General features: G+C 46.0%; 1 protein-coding gene across 13 annotated transcripts in view; it reads right to left on the reverse strand.

Moving 5' to 3' along the window:
• The window catches only part of TRPM4 (transient receptor potential cation channel subfamily M member 4), a 62886-nt gene that overhangs the window by 29517 nt on the left and 7344 nt on the right, over positions 1 to 26025 (reverse strand). For all 13 annotated transcript variants that reach the window (XR_014060811.1, XR_014060805.1, XR_014060806.1 and 10 more), the window contains 12 exons: positions 25801 to 25984; positions 19416 to 19477; positions 19090 to 19281; positions 18656 to 18755; positions 15741 to 15853; positions 15164 to 15496; positions 14875 to 15006; positions 9691 to 9820; positions 9369 to 9514; positions 7722 to 7834; positions 7291 to 7368; positions 1552 to 1983 (listed from right to left, as the gene is read on the reverse strand). Coding sequence is in view for 2 of the 13 variants with exons in the window: in XM_081515154.1 (XP_081371280.1) it covers positions 1552 to 1983; positions 7291 to 7368; positions 7722 to 7834; positions 9369 to 9514; positions 9691 to 9820; positions 14875 to 15006; positions 15164 to 15496; positions 15741 to 15853; positions 18656 to 18755; positions 19090 to 19281; positions 19416 to 19477; positions 25801 to 25984 (2015 nt within the window). In the remaining 11 variants the exon portion in view is untranslated. The remainder of the gene's footprint in view (positions 1 to 1551; positions 1984 to 7290; positions 7369 to 7721; positions 7835 to 9368; positions 9515 to 9690; positions 9821 to 14874; positions 15007 to 15163; positions 15497 to 15740; positions 15854 to 18655; positions 18756 to 19089; positions 19282 to 19415; positions 19478 to 25800; positions 25985 to 26025) is intronic.

Here is a 26025-nt window from a genome sequence, read left to right on the forward strand (position 1 = left end):
TAATCAAACTGAAGTAATTTCAGAAACTGAAAAAGAAAATAACTGAAGCTACTTTCACTGCCCTGCAATATAACATTGATCAAGGCAGTTTAAAGTAACTAGAAAATACTTCCTTGGTAAGAATCTGTCAGTCGAATTCTGATTACCATTTTATAATCATGCAGATTCAAAACACCGAGGATCAAGGTCAAAGCCACTGGCCTTGTGAAGAAGGAATTGCAAGTAGTTCTCAGAGAGGCTGGAGTGTAGATGAAGAAGAGAGAAAGGAATCAAAGAGGCAGCCCTGCAGAGGAGGGCAGACCCAGACCAGGTCCAGGGACTGGGGCGCTGTCCAGTGGTTCCGGGGAGCCCTGAGAAGCAAGGGAGGAGAGGCCAGCCCTGGGTATAGAAGGCCCCTTGCAGACTCTGTAGAGGATGGACTAGGGAGGGAAGAGAGTGGGGTCCAGGAAGCTGGGCGAGGGTCCAGGTGGGACAGGCAGCCATGGAGATGAGCTGGGGATGGGACAGAGGAAGTCAGGGGACAAGAGGACAGGCCTGGGACCAAGAACTGTAGAGGAAGAAGAGGGAGAAAGTGAGCGTGGCACTTGGTGTGTGGCCTGGTATCTGGGGGCCAGGACAGGGGTGCAGCTGCAGGGCCAGGTTGAGGACTAGAGAAACATCCTGTGAAGTCCAGATCTATTAATAGAACAAAGAGCAGTGGGATTCTCATTTTATCCCATCAGCCCCAAAGCCAGATATCCACATGTGAGCAACTACTTATAGAACATCTTTATCCAGTACTTACAATCAAGGTGGGATCGGAGCTTTTTTTTTTTTCAAGAAAAAAAGTTGGGCACCTTTCATATCTAATGGCACAAGTACTTTATCACCTGTCTTTTCATATTCTCTGCCCCAGTTTTTAATTTATTGTGTTCACTGATCTCGTGCATGTATATATTTTTTGGTAGGTGCTCTTCTTATACGCTGGATCCCAATCCTTGGTGGTTTTGTTCTAAACATCATCTCACAGTCTGCAACTTGTCTTTTCACTTTCATATGTTCTTTAAACATTTTTTTAAGGAAAAAAAAAAAAGCAGAGTTGTTTTAAAATTGTGAACCACCATACTGTACATCTGCAACTGATACCACAGGTGGCTCAGTGGTAAAGAATCCGCCTGCCAATGCAGGAGATGCAAGTTGATCCCTGAGTCAGGAAGATCCCCTAGAGAAGGAAATGACAACTCATTCCAGTGTTCTTGCCTGGGAAATCCCATAGACAGAGGAGCCTGGGGGACTACAATCCATGAGTCACAAAGAGTCAGACACGACTTAGCAACTAAACAACAACAATATTGTACACCTGCAACTGATATAATATTGTACATCAATTATACGTCAATGAAAAAGAAAGAAAAGAAGCAGAATTGGATTTAGCTGCTGCCTGCCGCAGAGAAGCCAGGAGTTGAGACCCCCTAACCCCACCCCTCACCTCCCATCCCCACCCTCCTACCCCCAGAAAGGAAGGGTCAGAGGTCGTTGTGGGCAGAGCATGCAAGGTCGCAGGGCACTCACCTGCAGCCCACACCCAGGAGGAAGCAGCTGAGGGCCACCAGGTCGCACTGGTTCCAGGCGTCAGAGAGGTAGAGGTGCAGGCGGCGGCGCAGTGGGGCCTGGTGGGAGTCTGTCCCGGGTCCCCCCATGGCCAGGCTGCCCAGGCCGCTGCCCAGGCCCTGGCGGAACTCCTCGCAGAGCAGGGTGAAGGCCCAGAAGTAGAGCAGCAGCTCCAGGATGCTGGGCCTCTCAGGCTCGAAGTCGATGAGCAGCACGTGCGCGAACAGCAGCAGGAAGAGGAGGTAGCTGACCACGTTGCCCATGAAGGCTGTCACCGGCGCCCCCCAGAACTGCGGCCAGCGGCGCAGGCGCGGTGGGCACCCCCCACAGCAGTCCCTGTTTCTGGGCGGCCTCAATACCCCCAAGGGCATCTTCTCTGGGGGCTCTGTGGGTCTGTGCGGGAGAGAGGGGGAGAAGGTAGGAGGGCTCAACCTGATCTCTGCACCTGACCTGCACAGTCATCAGGACTCTGAGCTTTCCTACCCTCCTCGTCCTGCTTTCCAGTCAGTCCCCACCTTCACACCTTCTGACGCTGCCCGACCTGAAACGAAGTCTGACGCCCTCCATCTCCTTGAGTTTTGACCCCTGATCTAACCTCTGACCTCTGAAATCTACCTTCAACACTGCTGAGCTTCCACCCCTGACTTTCCCCACCCTTCTGATCTCTGGCCTCTGGCCTCTGAACTGACCTCTGACTCTTGTCTGGCTTTTGGCTCCAAGTCCCTCTTCTTTCACCCTCACAACCTCTGACTCCCTGTCTGACCTTGGACCATCTACCTGACCTCTGGCCCTCAAATATAACCAATGACCTCCTCATTTCATGACCTCGGTTCCCCAGGTTTGGGGACTTTGTTAACTACAGTTGGCACTTGCCATCTACCTCTACAGGGCTTCCCAGGTGGCACCAGTTGTAAGAGATGTGGGTTGGATTGCTGGGTCGGGAAGATCCCCTGGAGAAGGAAATGGCAACCCACTCCAGTATTCTTGCCTGGAGAATTCCACGGACAGAGGAGCCTGGTGGCCTACAGTCCATGGGGTTGCAAAGAATCGGACACTGAAGTGACTTAGCACACATCTGCCTCTACAAGGATTCAATCGGGTGCTGCTGCAGCTGCTGACCTTCAACACCCCTTGAAGGGAATTTAGGGTGGAGAGCAGGAATGAGGCACTCTGTGCTCTGGGGAAAACTGGCAGAACAGGTTTTCAGATTATTTTCAGGTGCTGATCTTATGAACCCAATTCTTGCATCTCCTCATATCTAGAAAAGCACCAAATTCCTTCATGGAACTCCATCCCTGAATGTTAACTGCTGACCCACAACCAATAGCAGATTATCCAGCCAAGTTTTCTCAGTTAATTCTTCCTTCCCGATATCTGATCTCTCAATGTATAGCCTTACCCGAATTCTAACCTTCTTGGTCCACTCATATCTCTGACCCTTTTCACCTGAGTTCTGATACTCTTCCCAGTTACATCCTAATTCTTAATTCTGATCTCAAATCAGAAAGAGCAAAATGAATACTACTACTAATAATAAATTCAGAAAGCTAACAGGAAAAATAAACCGGCTGGAAAGGCATCCAGTCTTAAAAAAAAAAAAAAAACAAGCAGAAAGGAAACCCCAAAGTGGAAACAACCCAAATATCCATCAACTGATGAACAGATAGATAAAAGGTAGTAGATTCAAACAATGGAATATTATTCAGCAATTAAAAAGGAATGAAGCACTGATACATGTTACACAGTGGATAAATCTTGAAAACATGATGCTAAGTTAACAAAACCAGTCATAAAACACCACATAGTGTATGATTCCATTTACGTGAAATATCCAGAACAGGCAAATCCATAGAGACTGAAAGTAAATTAGTGGTTGCCTGAGGCTGGGGAAGGGAGGAGTGGGGAGTGAGACTGTTAATAGATACAAGATTTCTTGCTGCAGTGATGAAAATATTTTAAAATTAATTTTGTGATGATTTCACAACCCTGTGAATATATTGAAAACGACTGAGAATTGTACCCCGTAAATGGGTGAACTGATTGTATGGGAACTATATCTCAATAAAGCTGTTCTAAAACAAATAAGGAGAAAGAAGAGTAAAAGTTAAAGAAAGTGAGGTGCAGAAAGAAGAACTAGTGACTTCCCTGGTGGTCCAGTGGTTAAGAACCTGTCTGCCAACGCAGGGTATACAGGCTCCTAGAGCCCGGGCTCCACAACAAGAGAAGCCACCGGAATGAGAAGCCCGCACACCGCAACTAGAGAGTAGCCCTCACTCCTGGGAAACAGAGAAAGCCCTCGCCCAGCAAAGACCCGCTGCAGCCAAAATAAATAAAGAGTTTTAAAAAATAAAGATAAAAAAGAAAGGAGAATTAGCTCCCCAATAACAGGAAAAAATAGACCTGGTAACAAAAATATGTGGTGGGTCAGAATGCTCCCCAAAGTCTGCCATCTTAAGTCCAAGCAAGACACACACGGATTCCTGGATGCTTCACTGAGGGAGCGCCAGGAATCTGTCCTTTAAGATAGTTCTCCAGGAAGGTGGCTCTCCACAGTGGCTAAGAGCACAGATTCAGGAACAAGAAGATCTGGGTTCAAATCCCACCTCCCACCACTGACCAGTCAATCACATGATCTGAGGTGGGTGACTTAATGCCTCAGTTATTTCATCTGTAAAATGGGGATAACAATAGACACAATAGCATACGGTTGTTGAGAGAATTAAATGAACTGATTTCAAAATGATTTAGTACACTGGCTGCCCACTGTAAGTGTTCCATAACATCATCTATCTTTTAATATTTATTTTTATTTATTTATTTGGCTGTGCCTGGTCTTAGTTTCAGGATGCAGGATCTTCGATTTTCATTGTGATCTTTAGTTGTGGCATGCAAAGTCCAACTTGTGGCTTGTGGGATCCAGTTCCCTGATCAGGGATAGAACCCAGCCCTCCTGCACTGGAAGCACGGAATCCCAGCTGCCGGACCACCTGGGAAGTCCCCATCATCTCTTGTTATCATTATCATATGGTACAAATGTTGGGAACTCACCAGGCAAGGACACCATTATGGATCCTGACACTGGGACCTTCTGTCTAATTTATTTCAGTGGTCCAATTTTTTTTTTTTAGTTTCCTCTTCTACCTTGACAAATATTTTATATCCTTTGTGCATTATCTCAGAAAAAAAATATGTATACGTAATATAGTTAAATTTGACTTGTTTCACAGTAGGTGGTGTGTTTTACAGACTTCTGGCGGTCTGACTATGTTTCTAACAGTTACCAGAAACATTTTTTTTCTTCTAGATTATTGGGGTTGAGGGTCCTCCCTTTTCCCATTCATCATAAAGTAGAGATGTGTGTGTGTGTGTGTGTGTGTGTGTGTGTGTATGTTAGTCGCTCAGTCATGTCTGACTTTTTGTGACCCCATGGACTGTAGCCCGCCAAGCTCCTCTGTCCATGGGATTTCCCAGGCAAGAATACTGGAGTCAGTTGCCATTTCCTCCTCCAGGGGACCTTCTCAACTGCCAATGAGTACACTGTATTACTGTGGACTAAATATTTTGGTTCCCTCTCAGTGGGAGAATTAGGAGCTAAGGAATTACCATATGACTAGCTTTTGCCAATGAAATGTGGGCAAAAGTGACATGTGTCACTTCCAAGTGGAGGCTTTAAGGTCTAGTACCTCCCTGGTTGCCACTGGGGCTTCCCCGGTGGCTTAGATGGCAAAGAATCTGCCTGTAATGCTTGAGACCCAGGTTTGATTCCTGGGTCAGGAAGATCCCCTGGAGAAGGGAATGGCTACCCACTTCAGCATTCTTGCCTGGAGAGTTCCATGGTCAGAGGAGCCTGGCGGGCTACAGTCGTGGGTCATAAAGAGTCAGACATGGCTGAGCAATTGACACACCTGGTTCCTGTCTCTTTTCCTGCTACCATGAGACCAGCAACATCTCAGCTAGAAGATGCTTGCTTATCCCAAAGTGGAGACTGCGTAGAGCAGAGCCAGACACAACCCAAAAACGGAGCGTGAATGACAACAAAATCCTCACTGTTGCCAGCCACTGAGAATTTGGCATGCTTTGTCATTGTTGCATTACCCAACCTAACCTGACTAATACCATACAACCTTCTTTTTATAGGAAAGAAAGTTGAGGCTCATGGGTGGAGCCACTTACAAAGTCAGTCAGGATTTGAACCCAGGTCTGCTTGACTCAGAACCAAGTCCTTCACACCTCTGTTCTGCAGAATTACCAGAAGATTGGTAAGTATTCTATTCCATTTGCTTAGGGCTCTGATTTTGAAAACACCTTCATGGGTACCGCAGCATGGGGATTAGGAGCAAAGTTCTTGGAGACAGAAAAATAAAAAAGGCAAAAGATCCCTAAATGAACGAAATCCACCCAATTCTACTTGCTCTGTTGAGACAGAAATATGTGTAGCATGAAGCAAATTGACTGCCTGTGGAAAATTCTGAAAGAGATGGGAATACCAGACCACCTGACTTGCCTCTTGAGAAACCTGTACGCAGGTCAGGAAGCAACAGTTAGAACTGGACATGGAACAACAGACTGGTTCCAAATAGGAAAAGGAGTACGTCAAGGCTGTATATTGTCACCCTGCTTATTTAACTTATATGCAGAGTACATCATGAGAAACGCTGGGCTGGGGGAAGCACAAGCTGGAATCAAGATTGCCGGGAGAAATATCAATAACCTCAGATATGCAGATGACACCATCCTTATGGCAGAAAGTGAAGAGGAACTAAAGAGCCTCTTGATGAAGTGAAAGAGGAGAGTGAAAAAGTTGGCTTAAAGCTCAACATTCAGAAAACCAAGATCATGGCATCCGGTCCCATCACTTCATGGGAAATGGATGGGGAAACAGTGGGAACAGTGGCTGACTTTATTTTTGGGGGCTCCAAAATCACTGCAGATGGTGATTGCAGCCATGAAATTAAAAGACGCTTACTCCTTGGAAGGAAAGTTATGACCAACCTAGACAGCATATTAAAAAGCAGAGACATTACTTTGCCAACAAAGGTCCGTATAGTCAAGGCTATGGTTTTTCCAGTGGTCATGTATGGATGTGAGAGTTGGACTATAAAGAAAGCTGAGCGCCAAAGAATTGATGCTTTTGAACTGTGGTGTTGGAGAAGACTCTTGAGAGTCCCCTGGACTGCAAGAAGATCCAACCAGTCCATCCTAAAGGAGATCAGTCCTGGGTGTTCGTTGGAAGGACTGATGCTGAAGCTGAAACTCCAAAACTTTGGCAGCCTGATGTGAGGAGCTGATTCATTTGAAAAGACCCTGATGCTGGGAAAGATTGAGGGCAGGAGGAGAAGGGGACAACAGAGGATGAGATGGTTGGATGGAATCACCGACTCAATGGACATGGGTTTGGGTGGACTCCGGGAGTTGGTGATGAACAGGGAGGCCTGGCGTGCTGTGGTTCATGGGGTCGCAAAGAGTCGGACACATCTGAGCGACTGAACTAAACTGAGGAATTCCTTGGCAGCAGAACCAAACCTAGAACCAAGCCTTGAGCTTGGCATCTGGGAAACTTCCTCAGTGTTTTCAGCGGCTTCAAGAAACCCCCATCTCCTGAAGCCCCCCTTCTCCCCTCTGGCCTTGTTCCCCGTGCCTGGTGCTCCTGGGGCTGCCCCGGGTGCCCCCACCCCCACGCGGTGCTGGCGCTTCACTCACTCGACAGGCCCTTCCCCATTGATGTCGTCACCGACGTCAAGAGTCAGGTCCTTCTGCGTGGGCTCCTCATCTGACTTCCTGGCATGGAGGGATGCCCAGAGTGAGGGAGAGGGGAGAGGGAGGGTAGGAGAGGAGTTCTCCAGAGAGACCCAAACTCAGTCACCCAGAGACATGGCAGGAAGGAGAGGAATTACCCCAGAGGGACCTGCCCCCAGAGCCACGGCCAGAGAGCAGAGGAGCTGAATCGAGTCCCCCGAAAGCTCCCCTCCCACAACGTGCCCCCAGTCTAGGGGAGGGATAAAATGAACATGGTTAGGGAAAGCACTGCACAGACCAAGTAGAAAGGCGGCCAGAAGTGAGCAGGAAGGAGAGGCTGATCAGCCCACCCGCCCCCAATCCCGCCACCTGCCGGTCTAACCCCAGGGACTGACCTGAAGGTGATGAGGTCGGTGTAGATGAGTGGGGGGCAAAAGAAGGCAAGAACCAGGGCCCAGATGGGCGTGGTGCTGTCCATCTCCCCCCACCACTTCTGTGTCAGCAGAGACTGTGGGGGTGGGGAGGATTAGGAGCCTGAATCTCCCCCGCAGCCCCCTCCCGAAGACCCCAGGCAAGGATTGGACCCTGCTCCAGAGCACAGGGCAAATGCTCACTGCCGTGGTGGGGCTGGGGGTGGCGGTGGAGGGAAAGGGGTCAAAGGCAAGGACCACCTGTCCCAGATTTTAGTAGACTTAAACAGCCAACATTTGTTAACACAATACACCAGATACTGGGCTAAGCACTTTGCACAGCTCAGCTCACTTAACCTTCACCACTCCCCCAGAAGGACAGGTACTATCATTTTCTCCTTTTCCACAGATGGGGCACAGGGAGGTTACAGAAGGGGCGAAAACTGGAATTCAGGAATTTAACCACCATTCAGAGTAAAGGACTCTGGGAAAGTACTTGAAGTGCCAACAAGTCATCCCGACAATGAAGGTGGGACTCCCTGCTGGGTCGGCAAACCTGAGCCCCTGCCAGATTTAGAGTAAGGAAACCAAGAGAAGTTTCAAAATGTAAGGATGAAGGACTTCCCTGGTGGGTAGTCCAGTGGCTAAGATTCCACGTTTCCATTTCAGGGGGCGTGGGTTCGATCCCTGGTCAGGGAAGTTCCACATGCTACTGTGTGCCCCCCCCCAAAAAAAGAAAGAAAATATAAACTGACAACCAGAATGCAAAAATTCAGGGCTGACCACAAATACTGAGGTATGAAGTTTATTCCCAATTATCAGAAATAAGTTGTTTTTTTTTTTTAATGTCAGGATTAGCAGAATGGGAGACACGGAGGGGGCACACAGGGATTCCCAAAGGAAGGGTAGGATTTCCTAAACCAGACTTTGTCTACACCTAGAACACTAGGTAATTGTCCAGTGACGCCGTTCTAATTGTTGAAACCTGGAAACAGGGACCTCTCAGGGAAGTGGGAAGGACTCCTTGTGTGAGAGGCGGGACTTCCTACTAAAGTCACCAGTATTCCTGTATCTGGAATAGAATTTTCTTTTTTTTCTTTTTTTGGCCACATTGCACAAGTACGCAGGATCTTAGTTCCCTGATCAGGGCTCAGACTTGTGCCCCGTGCAGTGGAAGCACAGAATCGTAATCACTGGACTGCCAGGGAATTCCCTGGAATAGAATTTTTAAAAAAATATTTGCTTATTTTATTTATTTGGCTGTATCGAGTCTTAGCTGTGGCACGTGGGATGTTTTAGTTGCGGCATGTGGGATCTGACTCCCTGACCAGGGATCAAACCCAGGCCCCCTGCATTAGGAATGCAGAGTCCTAGGTGCTGAAGCACCAGGAAGTCCTGGAATAGAACTTTCTAGGGGGGTGTGCTTTGCTGTGGGAAGGTTGGCTTTCCTGTGGCGGGGGTGGGGCTTCTCTGGGGAAGTGCAAAGTTTCTGGGAGAAAGCCGAGACTTTCTGGAGGAGGGATGGTCTCCAGGAAGGCGGTCAAGACCATGGACTGCCCACCAAGGCAGGGGCTCATCCTCCAGACTTCCCAGAGTCCAGCTGAGGACTGTGTGGGTGTCTCAGATGCTCACCTGTACACCATCCTGGGCAAAGAAGGCACGGGCATCCGCCTGTGTGGCGAGCTGCAGGCAAGTGGCATCACCCCAGAGTGGGCAGCGCCGAAGAAGCAGGCGGGCGGACCGTTCCTCGCTGCTGCGGTAGCATTCTCCAAAGAGGTCTGGGTGTGGGACATTTGTGTGAGAGGGAGGAAGAGTTGTGGGAAGACAGTGGGAGGGAAGAGATGAGGGGATTGCAGGGGAAGGGGCAGGGTTACTAGAGAGGGAATGGGGAGACTTACAACCCCCCTTCCTGGATGCTCCCTGTAGTGCCCGCAGGCACCCAGACCCCACGCACCAACACCCAGCCCCTCGAACTTGGCCGCCAGATCCTTCCTCCGTGCTGCCTCCTCGGCCTCAGTCTCCAGGCGCCCCAGCACTCGCAGCAACAAAGAGGCCCCAAGAGCTGAGGCCACGGAATTGGAGCCCTGGAGAGAGAGAGACAGGGGGTCACTGGTAGGGACAGAGTTTGAAGTGAGATTCACGGAGGCGGCGAAGAAGATGGGAGGAAAGCTTGTGATCAAGGGAAGGGACAGAGGCCAGATGTCATCAGAAATTAAGCAAGGGAATCAGAAGTCAAGGATGTTTGCAGATGGATCTGGAAGAAACTGGACGTCAAGGGAACATGTCAGAAGTCAGATGGTTCAGAGACGACCCGGGGTGGGCCAGAATTAAAATGACATCAGAGGTTATGGACAGACCGGGAAGCAGTCGGAGGCATCACCTAAAATGGCAGAGGAAGGAAGAAGGAAGACAGCATCTCACGTCTCGGCCGGACCTGCTGAGACAGAGCTACACACTCAGTCGTGTCCGACTCTTTGCGACCACGTGGACTGTAGCCCACCAGGCTCCTCTGTCCAGGAGATTCTCCAGGCAAGAATACTGGAGTAGGTTGCCATTTCCTTCTCCAGGGGATCTTCCCGACCCAGGGATCGAACCTGAGTCTCCTGAACTGCAGGCAGATTCTTTACCACTGAGTCACCTAGTAAGTTGAGAGAGATAGCACAGGAGAGAACCCCAAAACTTGGCCCCTCCACAACAGCAACAAATAAGCTGGCTAAAAAAGAAAAAACTGTCAGGATCAACTTTTTCAGAATTCTGGAATCTAACATAAACTTTACAACAACCAGGAGAAGGCTTAATGAAGAAAGATTTCAGTAAAAGAGCACTGTGACATTTTACCTTATCATTGCCAATTCCCCAGCACAGTGGTTGCCTTGAAAAAAAATAGCCCATATTCCTGCTGCAGGTTGCTGTTATCAGAGGGAACAACTCAGATCTTACTCTTTTTTTTTACGTCTATGGGATCTTCCCGGATCAGGGATGGAACCCATGACTCTTGCACTGACAGGCGGATTCCTTACCATTGAGCCACCAGAGAAGCCCAGATCTCACTCTTAAATAACTGTGGTTGTGTGTATCAACCTAGCTGGTGGCTCTGTAAAGGGACGGCTCAAGAGCTGGCTGTTGTTTCACTGTTCTTGCAGCTTCCCCCAGAGCGGAAGTGGCTTCCCAGTTGGTGTTGGAAAACATTAAAGCCAAATGTATTAGCCTTGGCTCCTTGATGCAAATAATAACAGTCAAGGCAAGCGATAGATACTCTGAACAGCCTGGGAGGGCAGAAGCAAACAGCTGGGAAAGGGGATGCTTGGGGGAGTGAGGGGTTTAAAAAGCTCCTACATGGGGCTTCCCTGGTGGCTCAGTGGTAAAGAATCCACCTGCCAGTGCAGGAGAAACGGGTTCAATCCCTGGTCCGGGAAGATCCCACATGCCGCAGAGCAACTAAGCCCATGTGTCACAACTATTGAGCATCTGCTCTAGAGCCAGGGAGCCACAACTACTGAAGCCTGCACACCTAGAGCCTGTGTTCCACAACAAGAGACGCCATGGCAACAAGAAGCCCATGCACCACAACTAGAATGTAGCCCCCACTCGCTGCAGCTAGAGAAAAGGCTGTGCAGCAATAAATTGTGACATGTGTGTGCTCAGTCAGGTCTCTTTGCAACCCCATCGACTGTAGCCTGCCAGGCTCCTCTGTCTGTGGAATTTTCCAGGCAAGAATACTGAAGTGGGTTGCCATTTCCTACTCCAGGGGATCTTCCCAAACCAGAGATCGAACCCACATCTCCCAGGTCTCCCGCGTCTCCCGGGTCTCCTGCATCTATCTCCTGCATTGACAGGCAGATTCTTTACCACTGAGCCACCAGGAATACAGTTAATAAAGACCCAGTGCAGCCAAAAATAAATTAAAAAATGTTTTTAAAGCTGCTATATATACCAGGAAATCTAGAAAGCTACAAACATGACTGAGACCGGATGTGTGCTCAGAAAAGACTAAGGAAACCCCTAAGCTTTCACCTCAGGCTGACCTTTAGGTTCAGGAAGCTGAAGCTAAAGCAGAATTGTAAACAGCCTACCCAAGTGTTGAAAGACAGCTCCACAAATAGCCAGTTTGCACAGTGGGAGAGTTTTATTCCCCCACCTGCATGCATTTAAGGAAATCTCTGTCAAGTCACTATCTGACCACTAAGCTAACAGACCAGATTTCAGTGGTCATACATAATAAAGAATACGGACTTTACAAAAATAGAAAAGTCACCAAACAAACAACAACAACCCACAAGCAGCAGCAGCAACCTCTGAAGGGAGGAGCTAAGCCAATTTCCAGAGTTGCCATATTATAATAGTCAAAATGTCCTGTTTTCAACAACAAAAAATTACGAGGGTTGCAAAGAACCAAGAAAGTATGACCCATTCACAGGACAAAAGAAATTAGGAAGCTGAGTCACTGGAATTACTAGAAAAAGACTTTAAATCAACTGGCTTAAATATGCTTAAAAAGCTAAAGGAAATTATAAACAAAGAGCTAAAGGAACCCAGGAGAACAATGTCTCAGCAAATAGAGAATAGAAATAAAGATATAGGGACTTCCCTGGTGGTCCAGTGGCTAAGACTCCGCACTCCCAATGCAGGGAGTCCAAGTTCAATCCCTGGTTAGGGAACTAGATCCCACATGCCACAGAGGAAAATCGTGCTTGCTGCAACTAAGACCTCTCACAGCCAAATAAATAAATAGATTTTTTGAAAAGAAATAAAGATATAGAGATTACAAAAAGGAACCAAATAGAAACTCTGGAGCTGAAAAGTGCAATAACTGAAATGAAAAACTCTTTTAAAGGGCTTAAGAGCAGCATTGAGGAGGCTGAAGAAAGAGTTTGTAAACTTGAAGATAGGTCCACTGTGATTATCCAGTTTGAGGTGTAGAAAGAAAAAAGAATGAAGAAAAATAAACAGACCCTAAGAGATCTTTGGGACACCATTAATCAGACCAACATAGGCATAACGGGAACCCCAAAAGGTGAGGACAGAGATAAAGAGCTAGAAAGGATATCTGAAGATATAACAGACTGAAACTTCCCACATCTGATGAAATACATAAATCTATACATCCAAGAAGATGAAGAAATCCAAGTAAAATGTTCAAAGAAATTCACACTAAGAAACATTATAACCAAATGGCTGAAAGCCAAACACAAAGAGAGAATTTTAAAATCAGCAAGACAGAAATGACTCATGTAAGATCAAATAATTATATATGATAATTACAAAACCATAAAACTCTTAGAAACACAGGGGTAAAACTTTATGACCTTGTATTTGGCAATAGTTACTTAGATATGCCACCTAAAGCACAAGAAATAAAGAAATAAAAAAGACAAATAGGACGTCATCAAAATGTAAAACTTTTGTGCATCAAAGGACACTATCAATAGAAGAAAAAGACTGCCCACAGAGAGGGAGAGTGTATTTGCAAATCTTATATCTAATAAGGGATTAATACCCAGAACATATAAAGAATTCTTTAAACGCATCAACAGAAAAGATCGACAACCCAATTTAAAAATGGGCAAAGACTTGAATAGACATTTCTACAAAAATACATAGATAGTCGAGAATCACATGAAAAGATGCTCAACATCATCAATCGTTAAGAAAATGCAAATCAAAACCACAGTGAGGTACCATTTCACACCCATTAGAATGAAAATTATAAAAAAGAAAGAGACAGAAGAAGGAAGGAAGGAAAAAAGGGGAAGAGAAAAGAAAGTAACAAGTGATGGTGAAGATGTGGAGAAACTAGAACAACTGTACATTGCTGGTAGAAATTTAAATGGTAACACCACTGTGGAAAACAGTATGGCAGTTCCTCAAAAAATGAAACTGAGATGGTCCAGCAATTCCACTCTTAGATATGTACTCAAAATAATTGAAATGAAAGACGCAAATAGATGTTCATACACTAATCATAGCAGTATTTTCCACGATAGTCAAAAGGTCAAAACAATCCACATGTCCAGCAACAGATAAGCAGATAAAGAAAATATAGTATATCCATATAATGGAATAGTATTCAACCTTTAAAAGGAAGGATATTCTAATACGTGCTATAACACTGATGAACCTTTATCTCAATTAAAAAAAAATCTTTATTTAGCTGATGACCAGATGATAATCCAAAGCTGAAGAACTCCTGTCAAGGTACTGCTTTGGCACAAAAATAAGGCCTATCTCTGATCCTACTTGAATACCATGACTTTCTTTTCAAACTTCTCAAATGTGTCCCAACACCTCAGCTTTAGTCCAGGCCCCCATCTTGGCTGCCTGAGGATCCCAGCTTTACTTTCCCACGCGGTGTCCTTGCCGCTAGTTTTGTCTCCTTCTGCATTGCAACTACAACAATGGATCTAAACTGCAAGCACAATTAAGAGGAAATGACATCCCATTATCTTTAGATAACATCTAGCTTCCTCACAGAGGCAACTATTTGAAAGGATGAGACTGAGGCATATATACTGTTGTTGTTGTTGTCCAGTCGCTAAGACACGTCCAACTTTTGGCGACCCTGTGGACTGTAGCCCGCCAGGCTCCTCCGTCCGTGGGATTTCCCAGACAAGAACACTGGAGTGGGTTGCCATTTTCTTCTCCTGGGGATCTTCCCTACCCAGGTATCCAACCCACAATCTCCTGCATTTCGAGCAGATTCTTTACTGCTAAGCCACCTGGGAGAAGCCCCGATGCATATGCATGAACGGGATAAATGCCCAGCATATACAGGTGAATGGAAAAATCGAGTTACAAGAAATGCATGATGGGAGAGGCAGGAGAAAGAAGCCGCACTCAGAGTCATATATCGAGAATGGAGGGGTCCTCCCCAGCAGTCCAGTGGTTAAGATTCCTTCTTCCAGTGCGGGGGTGGGCGGGGATAAGGGTTCGATCCCCGGTCCGGGAACTAGGATCTCACATGCTGCAGAGTATGGGCAAAATTAAAAATAAATCAATAAAACTTGTTTAAAAAAAAAAAAAAGAATGGAGAGAGGAGTGGAAGGGTCCCAGAACCTTCCTGCTCAGGCATTGGAGTCCGGTAGAAATAAAGGACAGGAATGTAAGAGAGAGTAGAATCAGAGGTCGAGTCAACACTCACCATCTCCCAGAAGTACAAGGCCATCTGAGCCCTGTTGAGCAGCAGTGCCCAGAGGAGCAGGTCGCTCCAGGGGGCCTGCCCGGGGACAGCTTCCATCAGTTCCGAGGTAGCCTTGTCTGGCAGCATCAACGACTGCAGACGAGAAAGGCGCGATGAGGGTTGGCTCCGCCCCAGCCATCAGCCCCACACTCCGTCGGTCACACACCCCGCTCTCTGACCACACCTCCTCCGGGCAGAGCCCCGGCCCTAGGTCCTTTTCTGCTCGCGTACTCCCACCCTGCTTTCTTACACTCTCTCTGCTGCCGTCGCCCCGGTGGGTGCCCCCGGCGGGGAACGTCGGTGCGCACGTCTTCCCCAGCAGCATCCGCAGCACCTGCCCCACCTTAGGAAGCTGTGGCTCCGCAGAGGGTTTAAGGGCTGAGGCTTTGGTGCTTGCACCGTGTGACACTTGGTCCAGAAGGTTGTGGATAAGTGAGTTGGGGGGCGCTGCGTTGTAGAGCTGGGCCAGGCGTACCGGGGTCAGGAAGTGGCCCAGGCTAAGGCCATGGGAGATAAGCAAGCGCACGAACTCCGGTCGGTCGTTCAGCAGGGCGTCCATGAGGGAGGCCTCCAGGTGGAAGGACTGGTGGAGGTGGAATGAATGGGGGAAGAGTTGAGCACAGAGACGGGCAGAAGGCCAGGTGGGGTCGGAAGTTAAGGACAGGAGGTGGGAGTACAGAACCATGAATGACGGACGGACGGATGGATGCGGAGAGAGGAAACAGGATGGGGACAGACGGACAACCAGAGACGGATGGACAATTAAGAGAAGGGGGAGAATGCATCCCTTTTGTCAGGATCCCCACCTCCGGGCCCCAACCCCTCACCCGCCATTGGATGTCCCCCCGGAAGAGTTCACTCTGGGCAATGTCCACACGGTTCCAAGCCACAGCCAAACGCAACTCGTCCAGGTAAGCTGAGGCTTCAGAGCTCCCACAGGCTGAAAGGGTGACAAGGAGAGGGGGCATGAAGTCAGGGGGGGTCTGGGAGCAGGATGAGCGTCTGTATTGCTTCTTCTTGAGATGCCTGACATTTAACCTCAGTATAAAGTGAGTGTTGTTGGGCAGTCTGGGGCCTTTAAGAAGCCAGGCTATTACAAGCATCAAGTCACTCAGCTCAGGGACAGAACACAGACCAGTGGTTCAGAGGCCCCAAGAAAAGGAAAAGGAATCATTTATATTCACTTTACATTTATTGAGGCTTCCCTGGTGGCTCAGAGGGTAAAGCATCTGCCTGCAATGTGGGAGACTTGGGTTTGATCCCTGGGTTGGGAAGATTCCCTGGAGAAGGAAATGGCAATCCACTCCAGTATATGGGGAATTCCAGGAATGGAGAAGCCTGGTGGGCGATAGTCCGTGGGGCCTCAAAGAGTCAGACATGACTTATTGACTCAATAGCAACAACAACAATGGGCCAGGCAGTGAGAGAGATGGAGAGAGAAACTGGATACAGGCTCTGCCCTGAAGGAATCTCATTCCAGGGAAATATGTCCCAGAACCACATAAACAACCTCAGAGTGATCAGTCCCCTTGGAGGTGGGTGTAGAATGTGATCAAGACCAGAAGAGGCTACAGTCACAGAGGTATGGAGAGACCCAAGGGAGCCTCCTAGAGGGTGGACAACGAGGAAGGGCTTTTGAAAGACTAGCAGGATTTGTAAGTATGCGTCTAAAATGAGAAAAGAATCTCTGAGGCAGCAAGGGGCAGCCCAAACAAAAGCCTGCATGCAGGAAAGCACAGGATATGACAGCAAACATGAGTCACTCTGGCTTCCTGCAACTTGGGAGAATTTGTGAGAAGAGGAGACCGGAGCAGGAAAAAAAATCCAAACATTAGCAGGGCTCCAGGAGACCCTGAGGCCATTCAAAAGAACAAGGAAGAACAAGTGGCCTTTAAAACTTTGATCCAAAAGTGTGCAGTCAACCTCATGTGACCTTGGGCAAGTCACTGTCCCCCTCTCTGAGCATCAGTTTCTTCATCTGCAAACTGGGGGGATGATCCTTCTAGGCAGGGGTGAAGGATCGGAGCAATGACGTGTGCTACCTACTCAGCATGGGGCCTAGGTGTTCCTAGACTCTTTAAGAAGCATTCGTCCCCTTCGCCCATTCCTTCTTCACCTCCTGAAACCCCATCCCTTCAACTCTGCCAACACTGAGCCTGTCCTGCCATCTCCAGTTTCCCCAGCAGAGTGTGATCACTTGCCCTGCTGCAAGCCACAGACTTATACCACCACCTGCTGAAACCACATCTTAGAGAGCGGCTGTGTTTTCTCCCAGGAGGCTGGCGAGTTAACTTCTGTGAAGTGAATCACATTTGCTCACTGACTGCCATCCTCTGTTAAAGGATGTGTCCCCACAAGAAATGGAATCATACTAAGAAGGGCTCCCATTTATCAGATTTCCCCTGGGGCAGGCACTGCTGAGGCTCAAAACACTCCTGCCAGGTATTATCTCAGTTTTTCCAAAGACAGAAACTAAAGCTCAGAGAAGGAAAGTCTCTTTCTCAAAGTCACACAGTATAGAGGGTGGCCAAGCTGGTATGCAAATTTTAGTTTTATCTGATTCCAAAGTCAAAAATAACTACCTCACCACAGAATATGGTAGATGCAATTGGGGTGGGGACCTAGGGCTCAGAATGCATTAAAAATTGACACTATGCCTCTTGAGAGTTTTTTATCGAGGTGAGTGCTTTCCATGTAAAACTCTTCTGACACCAAAAATGACCCTCCTCACCCACATCCCCACAGAGCCCTGGGGATCCACCTTAGCGCTTACTTATCCCACCTCCCCATCTTACTAACTCCAGGTTCTACTGGCTCTTCAAGGCCCAACTCAAATACCACCTCCCAATTGAATTTTTCTTGCCTTTCTGACAGCAGTTCCTCTCCCATGTTTTTGCCTTGAATTTTACTTAAGATGTGTCCAAACAGCCCTGGTAGGAATTGCTTTTATCTCTGAAGCCTAAGATGGTCTTGGCTGAATGAATAGTGAGCTCCATCATCACCCTTTACCACATGGCCATTGCGCTCCCTATCTTGGTTTTCATCATTCATTCCTCTAGTGAAATATCAGAAGTCCCTCACTGGGAGATGGCACTCTGGTTCATCTCTGATGCCACCACCTCTCAGGGCTTAAAACATATCAGAGGCATGTAGGAAAGGTAGAAAGGGTGAGGGGGTGGATAGATGGAAGAATGGATGGATGAAAGGATGGATGGGTGGATGGATGAAAAGATGGATAGATGAAAGATGGATGTATGGATGGATGAAAGGGTGGATGGATGAGAGGATGGATAGATGAAAGGGTGGATGGATGAAAGGGTGGATGGGTAAATGAAAGATGAATGGATGGAAGAATGACGAGTGGATGGAATTGTTAACAGATGAGTGAATAGATTGGTAGAAGGATGGGAAAATGGCAAGATGGATGAATGGTTGAACAGATGGCAGAATGGAAGGATGAAGGGAATAATGGGTAGATAGATCAGTATACATACGGCTGGCTGGATGGATGAAAGGATGGGTGGATGGATGCAACAGAAAGAAAGCAATGTTGGAACATAGTGAGAGTATCTTGGGAAAACTGTCCAATAGCGCCATGCAAAGCCCCAAAAGGCACTGACAAAAGGAAAGAGATAAAAAAGGGCACGACTTAGATTAGAGAGGATGGGTACAGTGCCGAGGACAGGAGAGGTGTCCAAAGTTGAGCTGACAGAAGCAGAGGTTGGGGGGTTCCAAGTCTTACCCTTGACAAGGGCCCTTAAAACGATAGTCTCAAATTCCTCAGGGCCATCATCAGTTGAATAGACTGTCAGCAGCTCCTTCCGAGTCATGATCCTCTCCACCTGCAGAATACCAAATTCTGCCACCCCCACCCAATTCCCTGGTCCTGTCCACATAGATAAAGGGGAACATTCCCCTGCAGGACCCCATAGTCTAGGTGCCTAGCACCCTTTACTCCCTGAACCTAGGGGTGTCCAGGCCCCCAGGCCTTTTCTCCTTCAGACCCAGGAGTCCAGGTTCCAGGCTTTCCTCATATCCATGAGGCTGGGCCCCCATTCCCCTTCCCTTGGATCCAGGACTCCGAATCTTCAGCATCCTCACATCTCAAGACCCAGGAATCCGGGTCCCCAGCTCTCTCCCATCTCAGGTTCCAGAGTTGGGCCCTCAGTGTCCCACCTGGGCCTGCAGGACCTCAGGGTCCCCTTTGGGGAAGAAACGCTTAATCAGATCTCGGGGTTCACGTCGCTTGCCCCCTCCACTCCCTGGAGCCAGAGTGTCTTCCAGGATCTCTGCCAGGCAGTCTGCAGCTCCCCCAGATCCAGCCACCAGGAGGCAGGGGAGCTGAGCCTGGGTGGCATTCTCTATCCGCTACAGAATAAAAGGGGGAGACAGGTTAGGGAAGGAAAGCATTCACCCCTCCTGGAACCTAGATTCCCAGCCCTCTCCTCCTCCAGGACTTGGGACCCAGGAGTACAGCCCCCAGGTCCCCCAGGCTCCTATACCTTCAACATCTTCTCATCACCGTCAATCAGGAGGAGGAGGACAGGGATGTCAATGCCAGTCCCTGCAGGGAGAACAGAGCAGAAGGCTTGGTCAGCCCCCATCAGCCTCTGCTGGGGATGGCAGAGAATCACATTTCCCAGGAGTCCCTGGGGCAAACCCTGGCTTCTGCCTAATCCTTAGTCTTGAGGCTCATGGGAACTGTCATGCCTTTGAGGGTGTTGGGAGGGGCCGGATCTCAAAGACAGTAGTGTTCAACTTCTCAAGGGAGGACAGGGCTGGGAACCTGGACTCCTGGGTTCCCGAATGAGGTATGAGTCAATCCTGTGACTGATTAACTGATCTGGAGCCAGGAGAGGATGAAAGTTCAAACAGAAAATGAAGGAAATAAGGACTAGGAAGGACTATCCAAATACAATAAAGATATTTATCAAAGCCCAATAGCAAATTCATAAAAGTTTTCCATTAACTCTATTCCCATTAAAATAAGAAATGAGACAACATTACTATTAGTCACACTTATCTGGGTGTCTTGAGCTAATGCAATAATGCAAGAAAGTGAAATAATTTGGAGTGAAAACTTGTATTTTTTTTAAGCTGGAAGAGACAAAGGTATTTATTTGAAGAAAAGATGATTTACAGTCTCAGAAAATTGGAGAGACTCCACTCAAAATAACTAAATTCTAATAAGAGAATTTGGTTAAGTAGATTAATACAAGAAAAATACACAAAAATCAAAACCTTTTTTCCAGCTAGTAAGAATATGTATCTTATCCACATTTCCACAAAAATGATAAAATACCCAGGGATTAATTTGTATAGAAAGTTATGATATTTTTATAAGATTGATAAAACCTTATTTAAGGACAAGGTATGAATAAATGGAACCTGTTACAATGTAACACATAAATTCAATGCAGTTTGGGGAAAAAGGGAAGTCTAAGGAGGTTGGCAGTGTTCTTCCTTTTTCATGGAACAAAATAATTTTAAAATTCATATGAAAGAATAAATATTGAAGAGTTAAGAAATTGTTGAAAAAGGACAGTGAGGAGGAACTTTCTCTGATATATATTTATATATCTTTAAACTGCTGTAAACAAAATATATTTTTGGCACAGGAATAAATACATAGAGAAGTAGAAGAGGAAAAGGTTCAGAAATAGTTCAGTGTATAAAGGAACTGAATATATAACTGAAGTGGCATTTCCATTCAGCTGGGAAAAGATAGTTTATTTATTAAATGGTCATGAAGAAAATACAGCTTCCCATTTGGAAGAAAGAAATGTAGGCTCTACCTCAAAATATGTAAAAATCATTTCCAGATGGATTAAGGTTTAAATATAAAAGTATAAGATATTAAAAAAGAAGACTTAGAATATTTGTGTAGTGTTGGAGTGGAATGGACTTTTCTAAAAAGACCAAGGGAAACCAAGGGGTTATAAAAGGAACAACAAATATATCTAACCACGTTAAAATGATCAAATTTTTATGGAAGTAGACACCAGAATTAAAGTTATCTTTTAAAAATTTTACAATACACCTAACAGTTAAAGCTTTCCTATCAACAGGATACAAAGAATTCTTATAAAAAGATTAAAAAAAGAATCCAATTCAAAAAGGGCAAAGAATATGAATAGACATTTCATATTCAATTCATATTGAATAGAAATCTGATCAGCCAACAAAATGTGTTTATATCTTTTAATAATGGTTAGATAAATTAAAACATCAAATTAAAAGTGTGAAATCAGGACTTCCCTGGTGGTCCAGTGGTTAAGAATCTGTTTGCCAATGCAGGGGACACGGGTTCACTCCCTGGTCTAGGACGACTCCACATGCTGCGGGCAACTAGGTCCGTGTGCCACGACTACTGAGCCTGAGTTCTAGAGCCCAAGCTTCTCAACAAGAGAAGCCACTGCAGTGAGAAGCCTACGCATTGCAACTGGAGAGTAGACCCCACTCACAGCAACCAGAGAAAGCCCAAGCGCAGCAATGAAGACCCAGCACAGCCAAAAATAAATTTAAAAAAAATTTTAAAGCAATACATCACTTTCTGCCCATCAGGTTGGCAAAAAAAGAAAAGAAAAATTAAAGCAAGAATATCCAGAGTTGGTTAAGACTGATTAGAAAAGGAAACTCACACATTCTTGATGAGAGAGTGAATGAAAGCTGCTACATATTTTGAGAAAGTTACCTAGTACTATTAGTACACACACAGCAATCTCACTTTCAAGATCTGCTGTATAGAATTTTAAACACCTGGATGTTGGGAGTTCCCTGGCAGTCCAGTGATCAGCCCTGAGTTGCCTCCCTGATCAGGGAACTAAGATCCCACAAGTGGTGGGGCACAGCCAGGAAAAATAAAATTTTAATTAAAAAAAATTAAAACACTGGGATGTAATTATGGACATTTATGCAAAGATATTTTTTCAGCATTGTTTGTAGTGCCAAACACTGATAGCAGTTTAAGTATCCACCAATTGAGAAAAATTTAAATAACAGATGGAACAAACATTATAAAGGAATATCATGCAACCATTAGAAGGAGATGCAAGATAGAGAAGTTTGGACCTAAAAGGATGGTTATAAGAAAGTGATATGTATATGTATAGTATAAAAGAAAGAAAGACCATAGAGGTGGAAATATAATTGCATAGGATTTTATAAACATAGAGAAAAGTATAAAAGGACAAACCCCAAACCATATAACACTGATTACCCCAATAGAAGGGGCTGGAGCTGGGAAGGGAATTTTCTAACTTCTTTTTTTTTCTTCTTCTTTGACTTGTGGGTTACTTACAAACTACAACTCATGCAATGACAAGAATTTCCTTACATACCTTTGCATGGTTTGATGAGCTCCAATAAACACATATTAAGGTTGCCACATATTAAACACATATTAATTTTAAAATTTTTAATTAAAATATTAAATTAATATTAAAATATTATGTTGACTGAAAGGAGGCAATTTTAAAATTATCTTTTTGGGATGTAAACTGACTTTTTCAGTTCAGTTCAGTTCAGTCACTCAGTCGCGTCCAACTCTTTGCGACCCCGTGAATCACAGCACACCAGGCCTCCCTGTCCATTTATTTGTCTTCTGGAAGAGAAGGCCTAGCGTGATAGTAAACAGGTCAGTGACCGCCAAGGGCTGGGTACCAAAGGAATGCCTTCATAGGAACAGAACTGGTCTGTGTCTGGTCTGTGTCCTGATTGTGGAAATGGCCACATGAATCTCTGTACATATGCCTAAACTCACAGAATTATACACCCCCCAAAAGTCAGTGATTTCAGCCATGAAATTAAAAGACACTTACTCCTTGGAAGGAAAGTTATGGCCAACCTAGATAGCATATTAAAAAGCAGAGACATTACTTTGTCAACAAAGGTCCATCTAGTCAAGGCTATGGTTTTTCCAGTGGTCATGTATGGATGTGAGAGTTGGACTATAAAGAAAGCTGAGCGCCGAAGAACTGATGCTTTTGAACTGTGGTGTTGGAGAAGACTGTTGAGAGTCCCTTGGACTGCAAGAAGATCCAACCAGTCCATCCTAAAGGAGATCAGTCCTGGGTGTTCATTGGAAGGACTGACGCTGAAGCTGAAACTCCAATACTTTGGCCACCTCATGCGAAGAGTTGACTCATTGGAAAAGACCCTGATGCTGGGAAAGATTGAGGGCAGGAGGAGAAGGGGATGACAGAGGATGAGATGGCTGGATGGCATCACCAACTCAATGGACATGAGTTTGGGTAAACTCTGGGAGTTGGTGATGGACAGGGAGGCCTGGCGTGCTGCGATTCACTGGGTCGCAAAGAGTCGGACACGACTGAGCGATTGAACTGAACTGAACTGAAAAAGTCAGTTTACATTCCAAAAAGATAATTTTAAAAATAAGATTAAGAGAAACCTCCTACGCTGTTGGTGTGAATGTAAATCGGTGCAGCCACGATGGAGAACAGTAAGGAGGTCCCTTAAAAAACTAAAAATAGAGCTACCATATGATCCAACAATCCCACTCCTGGGCATATATTTGGAGAAAATCATGATGCGAAAAGATACATGTTCCCCAATGTTCATTGAGCACTATTTACAATAGCCAAGACATGGAAACATCCTAAATGTTTATCAATGGAGAACTGATAAAGCAGATGTGATGTGTTCATGTTTATATATGTGTATATGTATATATGGGCTTTCCTGGTGACTCAGTGGCAAAGACTCCACCTGCAATGCAGGAGACCAGGGTTCGATCCCTGGGTTGGGACAATCCCCTGGAGGAGGGCATGGCAACCCACTCCAGTATTCTTGCCAGGAGAATCCCCATGGACAGAGGAGCCTGGCAGGCTACAGTCAGTGGGGTCACAAAGAATCAGACATGACTGAGCAACTAAGCACAGCACATATGTATAAAAAATGTGTATATATATATAAGATGTGATGTGTGTACATATATAATTATAATTATATACATAATATATTATATATAAAGGAATATTACTCAGCCATAAAAAAGAATGAAATAATGTCATTTGCAGCAACATGGATGGACCTAGAGATTGTCATCCTGAGTGAAGTCAGACAGAAAAAGACAAATATCATATGATAATTGCTTATATGTGGAATTTTAAAGAATGCTACAAATGAAACTATTTACAAAACAGAGTCACAGATGTAGAAAACAAACTTATGGTTACCAAGGGGGAAAGCAGGGCAGGAGGGATAAGTTGGGAGATTGGAATTGACATATACACACTAGGTACAAAAAGTGAAAGTGTTAGTCACTCAGCATGTCCGACTCTTTGAGACTCTTTATAAACGTTTCTTATATTTTAAAAAGTGTCCACCTAATTCTTGAAATTTAATCAGTTTGGGGGCAATTTTAATCTTATTTTTATCATTTTATTTTATTTTTGGTTAACAAACCATTTTATTTTCCTTCCCACTCGTAGAACACACCCTCCCAGAAGAGACAACTCAAAGTTCCTTCCAGCCACTACTCCTTGATCAAAGTCAACGTATCCAGGGGATACACACTAGTCCATCGGGCCCAGTGGTTCCAGAGTCCGACTCACAAATGCAGGGATTTTTTTTTAATATAATTAATTTTTATTAGAATATAGTTGATTTACGATGTTGTGTTACTTTCTGCTGTACAGCAAAGTGACTCAGATAGCCATGATCTTTTAGATTCTGTTCCCATACAGGTCGTTTATAAAGCAGCAGCTTTCTGTTCAGTTGATTTTCTACACTGGACATTTGTTTCTGTCTTATTGATTGTGCTCTTGTCTGTATTATTTCATTGCTTCTACTTCCTCTAGATTTGTCTTGCTCTTCTGTTTCTAAGATTTTTTTTAAGTTGGAGACAAATCATTGCTTTTCAACCTTCCTTTTCTTTTCTTTATTTTATATGCATTTAAGTCTGCAGATTTCCCTCTAGGGACTGCATTGTGCTGTGCTGTGCTTAGCGCTCAGTTGTGTCCGACTCTTTGTGACCCCATGGACTGTAGCCTGCCAGGCTCCTCTGTCCATGGGGATTCTCCAGGCAAGAATACCAGCTGAGCTACCAGGGAAGCCCAAGCATTAGCTGCACCCCCAAACATGTTGGTATGTCATGACATAACCATCACTCAGTTCAAAATACTACCTAGGACTCTACAATTCATGCAATGATATGGATGAATCTCACAGAAGTAACGTTGGAATCGAATCTGGGTCGGGAAGATCCTCTGAGGAAGGGATAGGCTACCCACGCCAGTATTCTTGGGCTTCCCTGGTGGCTCAGACCGTAGAGTCCTCCTGCAATGTGGGAGACCTGGGCTCGATCCCTGGGTTGGGAAGATCCCTGGAGGAGAGCATGGCACCCCACTCCAGTATTCTTGCTTGGAGAACTTCAGCGTTACTTCTGTGAGATTCATCCATATCATTGCATGAATTATAGTTTGTGATTAACCCATGATCAAAGAAGGAAGAAAAAAAAAAGAAGCTAGATAACGTTGACTATGAGAAGCCAGAATTTAAGACGTGAGGATGGTATGATTGTAGTCATACGAAGCAGATTCAGAATGACCTGACGCTGTGACAAACAAGATGAGGTGGCCCTTGGGTGTGGTTAAGAGAAGGCTTGTGAAGGCTGGTATTATTCTGTTTTTTGATCTGGGTCCTGGTTGCCTAAGTGGGTTCAGTTTGTTAAAAATTCATCAAGCTGTCCACCTTTGTGTATTGCAGATTTCAAGATAAAGGATTTTTTTAAACACAGCAAGTGATGGGAGAAGGCCCTTGACCATAGGAAACTCCCCTTGGCTGCAGTCCCCAGATTCCAACCAGAGGGGACCACCGGGATCCTGAGCCTCGGGCAGTGAGTCCCCAGTGGAGGAAGCCGCTCACCTCCCACGCCCGTCTTCTGTTGGGCCAGGTAGGACTCGAAGCCCAAGCGGAAGCGGTTCTCGCCGCCCAGGCGGCCGTGCGTGCCGTCGTCCACCAGGAAGAAGGCCGAGTAGTTGTAGTCCAGAGGGAACTCGACCCCATCCTCCGGGTCTCCGCGCCACCGGTACCTTGCAGGGAAGGAGCCCTGGGGAACAAGAGGCCAGACCAGGGAGTCTCTCTGTCAGG

This window comes from Giraffa tippelskirchi, chromosome 7 (genome assembly GCF_054371585.1).
Source record: "Giraffa tippelskirchi isolate mGirTip1 chromosome 7, T2T-mGirTip1v1.2.pri, whole genome shotgun sequence".
Classification (NCBI taxonomy): Eukaryota; Metazoa; Chordata; class Mammalia; order Artiodactyla; family Giraffidae; genus Giraffa; species Giraffa tippelskirchi.